The 15325-nt window shown below is 40.7% G+C and overlaps 1 protein-coding gene across 1 annotated transcript; it reads right to left on the minus strand.

The window, feature by feature from the left end:
* Nucleotides 1-6211: 6211 nt before the first annotated feature.
* LOC127623215 (forkhead box protein L1-like) lies at nucleotides 6212-9975 on the minus strand. Its single transcript, XM_052097548.1, has one exon. The coding sequence runs from the start codon at nucleotides 9812-9814 to the stop codon at nucleotides 8693-8695; it is 1122 nt and encodes a 373-aa protein (XP_051953508.1). The 5' UTR covers nucleotides 9815-9975; the 3' UTR covers nucleotides 6212-8692.
* Nucleotides 9976-15325: the final 5350 nt, after the last annotated feature.

Genomic DNA, 15325 nt, shown 5'->3' on the forward strand with positions numbered 1-15325 from the left:
GTGAAATATCCTTGAATAAATTAACTGAACATTACAAAATTAAATTTAGCTTTGGTTCAAATTAACTTGTTTTTACTTACCTTACTGTCCCCTGGCCTAAAGTAACCTAAACGGAGTGGTGGTGGTGTAGTGGTCTAATGCACATAACTGGTAATCAGAAAGATGCTGGTTCGGTCCCCACAGCCACCACCATTGTGTCCTTGAGTAAGGCACTTAACTCCAGGTTTGTCCAGGGGATTGTTCCTGTAATAAGTGCACTGTAAGTCGCTTTGGATAAAAGCGTCTGCCAAATGCATAAATGTAAATGTAATGGCACAGTGGCCAATTAAATGCAAATTAAAAGTTTTAAGTACTCTAGAAATAAACAGACATGATCATGGATATGCACTTATAATGTTTGGTGACTGTGTTGAGGTACACCTTTTAGACTTGCGTATTTGGGGGGTTAACATAAGTGATGGTGTGTGTTCTCCAAGCGTGTCTGATAATGTGTTTCTGAATTTGTCTGTGCAGATTCAGCTCAATGTGGGAGTATTTAAGGGTCCTTGGTGGAGAAAGCTGCCAAATGGCTGCCATGGCTGGCTGTGTGTGTAAATAAACAGCAGTCACACTGGTCTACACTGATTGGACACACTGTAATGAGCTGTGAAAGGCCAAGCACTGGTGTCACACTATGAGAGCTCTACTACTGCTAATTAATGCCAGATCCCGTACAACAATTGTGATACTCTTATCTCAACCAGTAACTAAATGATTGCATCCTTCTTGTGTACCTTCATCTGTCTTTCTTTCTTTCTTTCTTTCTTTGGTTTTAAAATTAACTTTTCTTGTCTCTCGCTCTTAACTACTTTATTTCTCTACCTATCTCCATTTATAGGTCAGTCTCAGGTAATTTACACCAGAAATGTCAGGGTTATTATTGTTGCTGTTGCTGTCCTCGTAATAATTATTCATTTGAAATGTTAAAGTATGACGAACTTTCAAAAAAAACATATTGTGATAAGGAGGAAGGTGGGGCTGGGCCGGGCCGTGAGTACCAACGCCCGCCCCCCAATCGGGCTAATCAGACAAGGAGAGGTACAAAGACAAGCCAGATGCGGCAGTTCGGGAGAGAGAGAGCCACACGCAGCTGCCGTGTGTGTGTGTGTTTATGTTTGTGTCTTTTTGTTTAAAGTAAATATTACTTTGATGGTTCATCCGGTTCCTGCCTCCTCCTTTCCCATTTAACCCCGTTACATTGGTGCCAAAACCCGGGAATGAGGAAGGATGCGCTCTCGTGGAGTTGCAGGAGGGTTCAAATGGGCCCGGCTCCACCCTCCTCCTCGTCACACATATTTTCCCACCTCAGACCAAAAGTACCAGGGCTACAACTTCCATAAACATTGGAAAACCACCATATATTCAGATTAGTGGTCAAAATATGGGTTTTTCAATTGCAAATTATTCAACTCTTACCTGCAATCCTAAATATGTGGTTACAACCTTGCAAGTACAATTCATTATTTGTTATTCATAACACTAAGCCTAAAGCACTACACTATAAAAAGATGTAACCTGCAATTGTGACCTTAAGAAGCTATTTCTACTTGATCTAACCCTTTAAATTCATTTTGTTGGTCTAATTTAATGTATTAAGGGTGACTTGGTGATGTTTAATAATATTTTTAATGTCTATCAAGCCAGTTAATTTAGATGTTACCACATGAAGCACATTCTTTTGCTCAAAAATTTTTCAGTGTACTTAATTTCAACCCCTTTACACAAGCTTAAAATTTGAATTGACTACTTTCTTGTTGGTCACTCAGTTTTTATGTGCCTTGTAAATCACCACACATTATAATTAAAAAAAAAAGACAGCAATAACAGCAATGATATATCTCTTTCATTAAAACATGTTGTGTTGACAACCCTGTAACATTGAATATTTTTCAGGGTTTATTTTAGTACCACAAATGGGACACAAATACAGCAGTATGGTAGTTTTCTGAGAATATTCCCACACATGTATCCTCCCTCACATTCATAAAGATGGTCAGCTTCTCTCTTTGAACCCCTATCTTATTCCCTCTTTGTTATACTCACCCTCTTACTGTGTCTGTGTGTGATGCTTGGCTGGTCATCTACACACAGTTATATAGTCGGTCAGTTGGAGTGGACCTCTGAGTCCAGTGCACTTTTCAAGCCCTCTTTGGGAGGCTAAACTAGAGTCAAGTTTCTCTCCCTATATTAAGTGTGAACCAGACAGCTGGGTGGTCTATAACAGGGGCAACAAACCCACGCTAATGGGTCTTGGGAGCTTTCACAGTCACGTACACACTCAACTGTAAAGTCATGTGTAGACATACATAGACACTTTCATTCAGACAACATTTGGCCGGCACATCTGGCTTTTAGAACTTGAACTGTTTGTTTGAGGATAGCTTATGTTGCTTGAAAAGATCCCTCATTATAGGAAGTGTGTGTAACACATGTAGGTCTTTTGTGATAATCCCATCAGTGCATAGTAATCTCTTTAAATTTTCTCTTTTAATGTGCTGTGGCTTTTAAGGTCTGATTTCATAGCTAGAGTTACACAAGGATCTTAATGCAATCATAATACATTTAACTTTATATCCATCCTCAAATAATATGATTTTACAAGCACTAGTTAAATAAGTGGAAGCATCACATCGTTTTTAGTTGTTTTGATCATATATCATGATCTCCACCATATACAGTATGGTCAAAAAGTTTCAGACCAATACAGATGTTTTCATTACAAGTTATATTTTCAGCATACAAAACTGAGTTAAAAGTTTAATTGAAAAAAATTTCTTTGTATTTGGTATGTTGCACTTTTTTCTTTAATAACAATATGCACTCAAGCTGACATGGACTCCACAAGTACAGCATGATTTGATAATGTTCCAAAATATCATCTTGTGGGCTTCAGTGGATGCAAGACATTCTGACCTTTTCTACAAATGCATTAACACAGTAAATGTCACAAATATGCCTATTTGATTATTTTTTTAGGATCCTAAAATCGCAGAATCTTAAATATTTAATGTTATGTATTTTAAATTTTACGTATTTAACTTTTCTTTGTTTTTTTTTCAGACACCTGAAATTTCTGTTTATTCACAGGTTTAAATTAGATTTTGAATCACAGATTTTTAATGTGGTCTCTGACTTTTGGATCTGTATCATACTGATAACTCAATTAAAATTCCTGTGCATAATTGTGTTTCTCTGAATTTTATGATCTTTGGCAAAGACAGAATATAACGGAGGACACCAAATGAAGAATTTGTTTTCCACTCTAAAAAAATCCACTCCATTCGTTTTAAAAATGCAGGTGCAATCAGGCATTGACATAGGAAGCACCAAAAAAACTGTAGTCCTACCACTGGCCCTTAATTTAGTTTAGATTTAAATGATTGGAATTTTGAAGGATAAGGGTGGGCTTTAGGAAATTTGGTATTAAAAGTGCTCATTCAGCAGCTGTTAGTCAATTTAAATTCCTTGGTTTGTGTGAGCTAAACTGGAGGAAAATGACTATAGCCAAGCCAGCTGGTGCATAATCCACTGAAATGTTGATTTTGTGTAATATTTAGTTTGGCCCGTGGAACAACACTTGAAAGTTTATTTCTAAATGGCTCTATGTTATTCCCTCAAAAATTTTATTTTCACGGTACGAGTCACATGAGTAATCATGTCAATTACTGTGCTCTGCCATTTGTGCAGGTGAGAGAGATATTTATTGTGCTAACCTCCTATTACAGCTTCTCAGCCAGGGATCTGAAAAGATATGTAAACACACAATCATCAGTGAATGCTTCATGATGCTGTTCCATTTCAATGAGCAAATTTTACATTTAATTCAAGCGCAGCGGGTCACATGTGCATCCATCTGTGTTTTGCATGCGTCATGTGCAAATTCGGTTGACGTGAGCATTACTCAGTATGCCTCGTCAGGCTATTAAAGGGTAAGTTTATGTTGGTTTTTACTCACCCATATGCTGTTCTAAACCAAAACTTTCTTCTTTGGTACACCAAAAGTATAGGCTAAGTGAATGGTGACTGAGACTGTCATTCTGCCTAACATCTCCTATTGTGTCCCATGCAAGAAAGAAAGTCGCATTGTTTGGAACAACATGAGGGTGACTAAATGATGACAGAATTTACATTTTGGGGTAAACTGCTGTACTGTATACCTTTAATGAGAGAGCTTGAATTCAGTGTAAGGCTCTGCTGAATCTCACCTTTAAAATGGTTGTATGGAGCATTGAGGTTTCCTGGACGTTCCAAATGAATGCCAATATAACCTCATATTCCCAAAATATGCCTGACACACTGAACAGCATCACAAATAAGTGCTTGTGGTAAAACTGTGCATATGAAATGAGGGGTAGCCTGGTTTACCTCAAGTCCAGTTTATTTGCATGTGCGTGCGGATGTTGGTGAGCATTAGGCAGAAAAGGAGAGTGAGAGAGAAGGGAAAAGAAACAGAAACATTCTACCAACACTGACAGCCCTGCAATATAATAATCATATACTAAACTTCACATTAATATTAGACACAGTGACTATTTTATTCAACAAAGCATCTCCTAATACTGGTATGAGTGTTAGCATTGTTAACAAAAACTAAAGCTAAAGGGAAAAAAAATAATTAACTGAAACTAAAAAAATATATATTTTTTTGACACTAAAACTTACTCAAATAAAATAAAAATGGCTTCTAATTAATTTCAGTTAAAGGGATTGTTCTTCTAAAAATGAAAATACTCATTTACTCCCCCTCATGTCATCCCAGATGTGTACGATATCTCAGTCCTGTTGGTCCATACAATGCAAGTGAATGGTGACCAGAACTTTGAAGCTCCAAAAAGCTTGTAAAGACAGCATAAAAGTAATCCATAAGACTGCAGTGGTTAAATCCATGTCTTCAGAAGCAATATGATAGGTGTGGGTGAGATAAATTGACTATTTTTGAATAAATTGAATAAATCTACACTTTTACCAGCCCTCCTATGCACATTCACAAGAGGACCACGTTCTTTTGCTTCTGTTTCTTTGCTGATTCATATTCTTCACACATTCTTCACCACCTCCTGGGCAAGGAGGAGAAAGAAAAATGTGAGGGAAAGAAAAAAACTATATATAATACTTTTTTTAATTTGCATGAAATCAACTATACAAATACTAAAAGTAACAGCTGTTGAGCAAAAGCAAGTCTAAATTGAAAGGACAAATTAAAAATAGAATAGAAATAAAAACTAAATTAAAAAATCTAAATGATATTAACCATGCATGACTGGGTGGACAGCATTGTGTGTGTGAGTGTGTTTCATGAGCAAACCTGATGGCAAACATGGGTCTTGTGCTCTCTGCATGCAAATGTCTATGAATAAAACGGAGCACCAGGAAACATAACTTGATTAGGAGCTAATGTTCCTCCCAGAGGGACCATCAATCTTCATTAAAGCTCCACCCCTCCCGCAGTGCTGAGAGCATATTTGGACAAGTGAGTTTGGTTTACGCTAGGAGTGAAAATATATAATAAACACAAAGATTAAAACTCTTTTGATGCAAGCAGTTTGAGATGGTATGATTAAGTGTTGCCTGGAGATTTGATTGCACATGAAACAAGGGTGATGACACTTTTGCATTCTGGCTCCATTTCTCTCATTCTTGATTTGACTTCTATCAGACCTATCAGGCCTTGTCAACTCTGTCTCAGATGAGTTATTAGAGGAGATCCAAGTTATGAACCATGGAACGCTACATGACTGGACCAATGGTAAATTCTTTATTATGGTGAAACATAGGTCTGAAGCGTATTGGGACATGAGAGGGTGGCAAAGTGCTGTTTGTTGACTTGAATCAATTAAAGGTATTGTCAGTTTGATTAAACAACAAAATTGAGTGAGTAATGACTTTAAGTGAGCCAAACTATATGTTTCAGACAACTGCTTTTATCAAAATGTGCTCTACATTCAAGGCAACATCTCTCACGGTAGAGCACTTATAGTTGTGACCACAGAAAGTGTGCTCTATTTCCAATTAAAATAAATGAAAATGAGGCAAAGTTTCCCTGTTAAACATGAGTGCAGATTTGTTTTACAATTAAGAAGATAATTTTTCCAGTTTGTTTATTTTAATATAATACTTGAGAAGGACAGAACAGAACACAAACTCTGTTGTCCATCTGCTGCAAGCTGTTGAGAAAAACATTTGCCACATGTGAAATTGTTTGTGGTTACAAAAAAAGATCTAAAAGATTTTACAGAATGGTCTGTCCAAATATCTTGTTCTTAAATAATTAGCAATACATCCTTATTACATAATTGAATCTTAATGTAACTTAACTTAAAATTTAAATCAATCCAAATATTTTCTTAATCATGTCTTTTAAAAATGCATGTGTATGTTAAGGCCTGCATGGTGTACTTTCTGTTGTACTAAAGGACAACACTAGAGGGCACAATGCTCTTTGTTGCAGTTTTCTTTAGTAGCCTACTGTGTTTAAATGGACTATGATATATCTAGTCCCAAGTGTGAGAATACAGTGCAAAAACATCTATAAATTACATTTACTGAATATACCGAATGAACCTTTGTTCAACTTAGACTTTAAAAATTAGTCTTAATAATACAAAATAAAGGTATAATTATGGAATAATTCAGCTGATTTCAAGTGATGAAAATATGATATTGAGGACTGGTTGTTTTTTAAGTGTAAAATGAACCAATGGGATCATAATGTTTCATTATAATCATGTATGGCAAGTACATGGCTGTGGTACAGTCCAATGGAAATGCAGACTGCTCCATCTAAGGAGTCCATCTGTGAAGAGGAGGACAGATGGAGGCAGTAGATTGAGAGATGTAGTCTCTTTCTCTCTACAAACCTTCGGATGGATGACGTTCTATTTACACTTCTGACCAAAAGAATCCTATACACAGGAAATGCTTGTGGATGTTACTCTTCTCGAATGTGGGGAAGCTTATTTATTTTCACAACATTCCTGATTTGCACTCTCTGAGACTTAAACCTTTCAGTTCAAAAACCACTTATGGCTATATATGGTGGCAAGGATTACATGCAGGACACTAGTTTCAAAGTTCAGCATTATTCTTAGTTCTATGCTGTTAGAGTGGTTATGCTGTATATTTATCAGTAAGTCATATTTAGCCAGATGTACTGGGATTCAGGTACATACTGTATATACTGTTAGTGGGGTTTTAATTATATCTCTCAGAGTTTTAGCAAATCTCAAAGAAATCTCAAAACTCAGAATTCCACATGCCCAAGCACTTGTTCATTAATTAAAACAAACAGAAAACTTATGTTAATAAGGGAATCTACATTTATTAAACAGCATTCCTTGGGGTTTTAAAGTTTCAGTTAATAGGCTCAGAATGATTGAAAAGCACAACTCAAGCTATTTTGAAATTTAAGGAATTTGAATATTTGTAGAAATGTGTTGAATATTTTTCTCACACATGCTTGTTTATTTAAGGAAATGTGTTTTTAATTCAACCCGATATTTACTGGGTTGGGGAAGTAAATGGTCATATGTCCACGGTACAAATCAGGTTTTTGTTTTGCCCCAATGTGAATCTGTTTGAGTATCTACAGCATGGGCATAACTTTGTTTGAAACTCATTAATATTAATTAGGTTATGTGCAGACAATGTCAAATAATATTTGACTGTTTTGATAAATAGTCATTCTTAATGAACAATTCAAGCACTCCAATAAATATTTTGCATCATTAATTTGATAACTTTGATAATTTTTTGAGTTTGTGAATAAATACACGCAGGTACATTTCTAGCTATAAGCGCTATAAGTGCCCGCTTAGGGCCCTCGAGCCACCAAGGGGCCCTCAAAGCGAGGTCTTTTTTTAAATTGTATTTTACTAAAAGGTGCCAGTAAGACTCAGGCAGCTGTAACGGCTCAATGAGAGAGTTATAGCGTGCCCCCTTGTGGTCTGAAAGGGAAGGGAGAATTCTGTTGAGAGATGACATCTAGCGACCATCGCAGCCTGCTGCCACTCAACACCACTGATAACTGGAGATGTTTCTTCTGCATAATGCACTTACCTGACTAAAGTGTTTTATTTGTTTTTTTAAAATTGTGGGGACAAAATTAGCAGAGGCAAAAAGTGGAAGGTCGATGTTCCACCTGTCCCAACCGTAAATGACCCCTGCGATCTACAGTATAAATTTGTTAAAGAAAGGACCAGAACAACAGTACTATCTAGATTGTTTGTCTTTCTCTTTCTCAAATGTGCAGGGAGGAGTATATGCAGTATAACCATAGTTCAAATAAACATTAACATTTAACAAAGTCAGACATCTGTGCTATGGATTGTTTGCAAAGAGTCCCATCTTGATAATAGTATAGCCTACGTCATAAGAATTAACTGCTGTTACTGTTCTGTATGTGGGCCACCCATGTTGAATCCCATGAGTACAACAACCGTAATAATAACAACAGTATTACAATAATAACAACAGTTTTATTCCTAATCCCTCGTAAATGTTTTATAAATTGTAGGCTATTTTATTTGCCATTAACAAGAATTGTGAATGTTACTGGGCTGAATTTATTGCAGCCTATCTTGTCTAATCATAACAATGCATCTTTGATTAATTTATTTGCGTCAGTCTGATGTCATGCCATAAAAGCCTCGAGCAGTCAAAAGAATATTTTTTCGCCAGTTTTCTCACTAAAGTTCAGCATTTTCTCAGGACAGGTGAGAGACAGGTACGAGCAGAGCGGGATTCCGCGTGGATACAGCTGTGGGTGCGCGTGCGCGATCAGTGAGGATGTGAGCGCGTAACCGCGCGACTCCAGAAGAGCCACCGGCGCTCCCGCAGCAGCATCGCACCTCCGTTGGTGGTGATTCTCCTTTTTCGATAGAATACTGTCAATGCTAAACTCCTTCGATTTGTCTGTCGTTTTTCTAGGGTGCGTTTCAGCATGCGTGTCTTCTGATCTGGCGTCTCCAGTTCGCGCGCTCCCACTTGCAGCTGTCAAAACGACGTCCGGTCGCTCCACGGTTACCAGCGTTCGATGGTCTGTCTGTGTGTCGGTGCGATTTGTCGGGTTCAGCGACTCGAATTTCGGGCATCGTGGGTCAGGGCGCGTCAAACACCAGTCTCTCGTAGAGTCGGATGACGCGCAAAACTCGGTGCGCGTGGCCACACTTGGAGTTGCATTGTGCGACTGCTCTCTTTCGAGGAGTTTTTCGTCCGTATTCGTTTGCTTCGCTACTAAACGTGAGTCCTCTTTTTCCAAGTGAACGCTGTGGTGAAGTGTTGCACCTCGGATTCTCTTAGGACTCATTTTGGTTACGCGCGTCTCTTGACTTTTGCACTTTCTCTTGCGTCGCCGGTAGTTCCCGTTCTCGAACATGTCCAGGCATTTGGTGTCCAGCGTCCAGTAGCTGCCCTTGCCCGGGCGCCCTTTCTCTCGGGGCACTTTGATGAAGCAGTCGTTCAGCGAGAGGTTGTGGCGGATTGAGTTCTGCCAGCCCTGCTTGTTGTCGTGGTAAAAGGGGAAGCGTTCCATGATGAACTGATAGATCCCGCTGAGCGTCGCGCGCTTGTCCGGCGCGTTCTTAATTGCCATGGCGATGAGCGCGATGTAGCTGTAGGGAGGTTTCTGCGGAGGCTCCTGTCGGGTGGACGCGAATCCCAAAGCGGGAATGATGCCCCCAACTTCGCCCCCGTACACGTAGATTAGGGAGGAATTAGATAAGCCTAGAGTTGAAGACACGCCGGTCGGCTGGGACACTTGATTGCGATATAAACTCATGACTGCAGCGAGGACAGTTTCGGTCTGTGGAGATCACCGGCAGGCCTGAGCAGTGACTGAACGCTCCATGAATCTAAAATGTTAAATAATTGTTGTCCGTATTGCTGTTTTATGTTGACTTAGCGCTGGAAAATAAATAGTCTATGATAAACACTCGTTGTGTTCTCTCAGCCCACCCACATTAATTAAATGTTCATTTGCCGAAAGCCCCGACTCTCTCTCTCCCTCCGCGTGTCCCTCTCCTACCAGCCAATGGTGTGCTCGCTTATTTCTTCATTTGTTTATAGAATTAGTCTGTTGATAAGTCTGCCCACCCAAGTTGAATCAAGCTGTGTTTATTTGGAAAAATTTCCGGGCACTCAATACATAAACGCACTGATCTGATGTTTGAAATATCACGTCCACCCTTAACGCTGAAAGTTGCTCGCACAGAGAGAACAAGCAAACATGACAGAGCTCTTTCTGGGAGTTGCTTTGGGTTACTAGAAAAGAACACAAAGCGGGCGATGTAAAGGGGAAATAACTTAAACTTCTTTATAAGTTAGTGTCAGTATCACCCTCCCCTTGCAGCTAAAAAAACGATCACAAATCCCATTCACACATTTTTTTTGCCCAATATATATATATATACATTTTAGGCAGTTGTGAAAAATGTTGCATAGTGAACATTTCTTCGAAAGTAATGCCATAAATAGTTTTCATTGATCACTAGTCCAGTGAACATAAAAAAGCTAAATCAATATTTAGTTTGCCAACCTTTGCCTTCAAAACAGCACCAATTCTCCTGGGTAGACCTGGACACAGTTTTTCTTGGTTGTTGAAGATAGGCTGTTCCAAGCTTGTAGGAGAATTCACCACAGTTCTTCTATCTATTTAGGCTGTCTCAATTGCTTCTGTCTCTTTATGTATCCCAGACTGACTCAAAGCTCAGTGATGGGCACTGTGGGGGCCCATGTCATCTGTTGCAGGGCTCCCTGTTCTTCTAATCTGTTATATTATATTTGCAAAAGGAATTTTTTTCTAAAATGTATATTTCCCATTGAAACACTAAAATTGAAAATATAAATAACCATCTTAAGACAAATGCTTTTGTGAAACTTATTATGTGCCTAAGACTTTTGCAAAGTATATATATATATATATATATATATATATATATATATATATATATATATATATATATATATATATATTTTTTTTTTTTTTTTTTTTTTTCAAATTAATCTTTAATAACAAAGTCAAGCAGTGGTTGTCTGTACACAAATGATGGCGGTGTATGTTCTTGATTTCTGCACACTGTAAAAAAAAAATTTCCAGAATATGATAACAAAAATATTATGTAAAAATGCTACAGTGAATATGGCTAAACCTGCAAAAATTGCCTTCCTATAATGTTTTATTCTTTTTACAATAGAAAGAGTGTGGCTTATTTGGTCTACAGTAGATTGAATGCATTTATTTTTCCATATTACATGTTATTGTCTTTATTAGCAGCTTTAAAAATGATTAACTGCAATTAAATACACTCTGATGTCAACAGTTTGCTCCAGTTGTCTTAATGCAACATGAATTTGTCATCACTGAAGTAGGCTGTAGAACTCAGAACAAGAACAGGAATTTGCTTTAAGATTGTTTGTATTAGTAGACAGATTTTTCAGTTATTTGTAACCATTTGCAACATGCTACAGTAAAAATGGCAGTTACCTTAACATTTACAGAAAAATATTATAGTATATTTAACAAGACAAAGTCGTTTTACTGTAAATTATTGTTAAAACAATTTATTATGATTTTACTGTATAATTCAAGGGAAAAATGTATATTAATTTGATTAAAATACAAGCGCTTTTTATGGTAAACCCTTTTGTGACAGGGCAGAGGGCAGGGCCAGGTCTTGATGCTATACACCCGGCCCCTAATCAGGCTAATCAAGCCTCCGAGAGGGATAAAGGCCGACTGGAGGCTGCAGTGCAAGAGAGAGAGAGATTTATGGGTAGCTGTCCGACACCTTTGTGTGTTTGTCATTTTGTTTAAGTTCCTTATTAAAATATTATTTATATTGTCAAGCCGGTTCACTGATATGCCGTAGCTTGGTCCTCGGCCACTCCTCCACCCTCTAGCGGACGACAGCAGAGCTTCACCAGGTGGATCGGAGGCATTCCTCCGGCCCCTTGCAGACAGAACTCCCCGCCGTTTTTTTGATGGACGGTAGGGGTCTCCCCCGCCCCTGGCAGCAGTAACTGCTCCAGGCAGTTGGTTGGGAGTCTCTCCACTTCCAGACAGCCGGGCTCCTCCATCCTCCGGCGGAAATGCTCCTTTGGGGTGGATGGTAGCGGTGAGAACTTCACTACGGTCCACTAAGAGGACATCTCTCCTCCTTCCCGGGTTTCGGCACCAGAGTAAAGGGATTAATGGAAAGGAGGAGGCGAGAACCGGCTTGACAATATAAATAATATTTTAATAAGGAACTTAAACAAAAAGACAAACACACAAATGTGTCAGACAGCTGCCTGTAAATCTCTCTCTCTCACACACACTGCAGCCTCCTGTCAGCCTTTATCCCTATCGGAGGCTTGATTAGCCTGATTAGGGGCCGGGTGTGCAGCATCACGACCCGGCCCCACCCTCCACCCTGTCACACCTTCTTAAAATTATGGTAAAAACTGTAATAGGGTGTTCAAGTCCCTGTGTGACCCATCACATTTAATTATATTTTATGGGAATAGTTATGCTTCTTTTTATTTTTCAATATCAGTTATGTATTGATGGTGTTTTGTGTTTGGGTGAGTGAATCTGTGCACTGTCTCTACATGTGTAATTCTTGCTCCTGGTAGGGATAATCTTGATAAACTTTGTAATCATGTGACCTTTTGTAGTAACTACGATGATTAGCAATAAATTTTAAAGTGAAAAGCAGACTTTTATAGTTCTAGAAGCTTAGTATATCAAGTTTATTTCATTTACATTACATTTATGTATTTGGCAGACGCTTTTATCCAAAGAGACTTACAGTGCAATTATTACAGGGACAATCACCCCAGAACAACCTGGAGTTAAGTGCCTTGCTCAAGGACACAATGGTGGTGGTGGCCGTGGGGTTAGAACCTGTGACCTTCTGATTAACAGCCCTGTGCTTTAGCCACTACACCACCACCACTCCATATTTTGATATCTTTATAAAATATAAAGATATCAAAATATATTTCATACCTGAAAAAATGGTTACTGTATTTTGTATGGCAAATTTCTGGCAATCACAGCAGCCGGTATTTTGCCATATATGTAACAGATTTTACAGTGTAGTCTGTTTATTTTATGACATAAAAAAATTAACCAGTTTGCTGACAATAGACGAAAGAGCAGTGCTTTCCAAAAAAGGCAAACTTGGCAGGATGTTAGGATAAACTGTATTATTTGTGGATGCACGCATGATGCTTTATATTATGTATTTTCCTGTTTATAGGGACGAGAGGGATTATAACAACTTCACAAGTGCACACAGCTGGCCTGTGATTGCATTACCCATTTGGAGGTTTCTGTGGATAATCTTAAAATTTTTCCTAAGTGTGTCCTTTCCCTCTAAATATGGTGATTCATAAAGTTTTTGACAACTGCCAGCATGAGACTGTGTTAAAGTAGTTTCTCCTGTTGATGAAGGCTAATACACTAAAAGAGGTTGTTTATTCCTGTAACCCGCACAAGAAGAGACAGTCACAGTGTAAGTCAAACTGCATTTTATTGCAGGCAGGCAAAAGTACAATCAAGGGGCAAATCCAGTGAAGAATGGTCAGGGTGAGCGTTAAATCGAAGCCGGGGAATCAAGAAGTTAAAGGGGCAAATCCAGGAGAGAGTGGTCAACGAGAGCGTAGGGGGTCAAAGCCGGGGTAATCAGAATCAGCGAGACGGGACTAGAGGGAGCAAAAGACAGGGGAACAAGGGGACCTCGAAAGCCGGGGAATCAAGAGGAAAATGACGAGACTAGTGGGAGCAAAAGACAGGGGAACAAGGGGAGCTGGCAAGCTAAGAGGTGAACGAGAGGAGGTCAAAACTAGACGAGACTAGCGGGGGCAAAGATACGGAAACTAAATACAATAACCAACAACCGTGAGGACGAAAGGGTAGTGATATATATAGGGGCGAGTGCAGGTGTAAACCATGACAGGTGATGAGACGAGTGCAGGTGAAACTAATGTGCAGGAGTGCAGATGACGTGAGTGCAGGTGGTCATAATGTTCTGGGGGATTGGAAACGCGTGAGAAACTTCGAGGAAGGGAGATTGCCTCACGAGCATGTGAGCGAGTAGGAGCAAAGTGGGCGTGAGGGCTCGAGCGAGCAAAAAGAGCGTCGCGAAGCTCGAGGGGCGGAACGAGCGTGGAAGCTCGAGGGGGCGGAGGGAGCGGGGTTCGTGACAGTACTCCCCTCTAAAACGGACGGCTCCTGACGGCCGCGACTCGGTTGCGAGGAAGTGGTGCTGGACGAACCCAACAAACAAAAACCCTGAACAGACAACCCACAAAACACACAAACAAAATTGAGGGCAGTCCAAGGGGCACAGAGGGAAATGAGACAGTCCATGGGGTCAATGGGCAGTATCAAGGCAAGGTCTGGGGGAACATAGCGGACAGGCGGGTGGTCGGGAGATCTAGGGGGCAGCCGTAGGGCAGAGACAGGGTCAGGGGGTCTGGAAGGCGACTGGAGGACAGGGACTGGGTCCGGGGGTCTGGAAGGTGACCAGCGGACAGGAATAGGGTCCAGAGGCCAGGGAAGAGGCCACAGGACAGGGAGAGGGTCAGGAAGTCCCGAGGCGACGACCTGGCAGGCTCTGTAGTCTCAGGGGGTAGAGCCGTAGGAGGCCCGAGAGGCGGAGCCATAGAAAGCTCTGGAGTCTTTGGGAGCAGAGCCGTGAGGGGCTCGGGAGGTGGAGCCGTGGGAGGCTCGGGAGGCGGAGCCATAGGAGGCTCGAGAGGCGGAGCCCTAGGAAGCTCTGGAGTCTCTGGGAGTAGAGCCGTGAGAGGCTCGGGGAAAAAGGTTGTGGAAGACTCGAGAGGCTCTAGAGGTGGGGCCCTGGAAGACTTGAGAGATGAAGCCCTGAGAGGCTTGGAAGGGGGTGGAGCCCTGAAAGACTCGAGAGGAGGAGCCCTGAAAGACTCGAGAGGGGAAGCCCTGAGAGGCTTGAGGGGGGGGAGGAGCCCTGAGAGACTCGAGAGGAGAAGCCCTGAGAGGCTTGGGAGGGGGAGCCCTGAAAGACTCGAGAGGAGAAGCCCTGAGAGGCTCAAGAGGAGGAGCCCTGGGAGGCTTGGGAGGAGGAGCCTTGGAAGGCTCGAGAAGAGGAGCCCTGGGAGGCTTGGGAGGAGGAGCCTTGAAAGACTCGGGAGGAGAAGCCCTGAGAGGCGGCGCTCTGGGAGGCTCGAGAGACTTGAAAGGCAGAACCCTGGGGGGCTTGGGAGGTAGAGCTCTGGGAGGCTCGAGAGGAGGAGCCTTAGGAGGCTCGAGAGGAAGAGCCCTGGGAGG

Source organism: Xyrauchen texanus, chromosome 29 (genome assembly GCF_025860055.1).
Source record: "Xyrauchen texanus isolate HMW12.3.18 chromosome 29, RBS_HiC_50CHRs, whole genome shotgun sequence".
Taxonomy (NCBI): domain Eukaryota; kingdom Metazoa; phylum Chordata; class Actinopteri; order Cypriniformes; family Catostomidae; genus Xyrauchen; species Xyrauchen texanus.

What these genes read in the sequence shown, in the direction of transcription:
- LOC127623215 (XM_052097548.1), bottom strand. Translation starts at nt 9,814, where the DNA reads ATGAGTTTATATCGCAATCAAGTGTCCCAGCCGACCGGCGTGTCTTCA.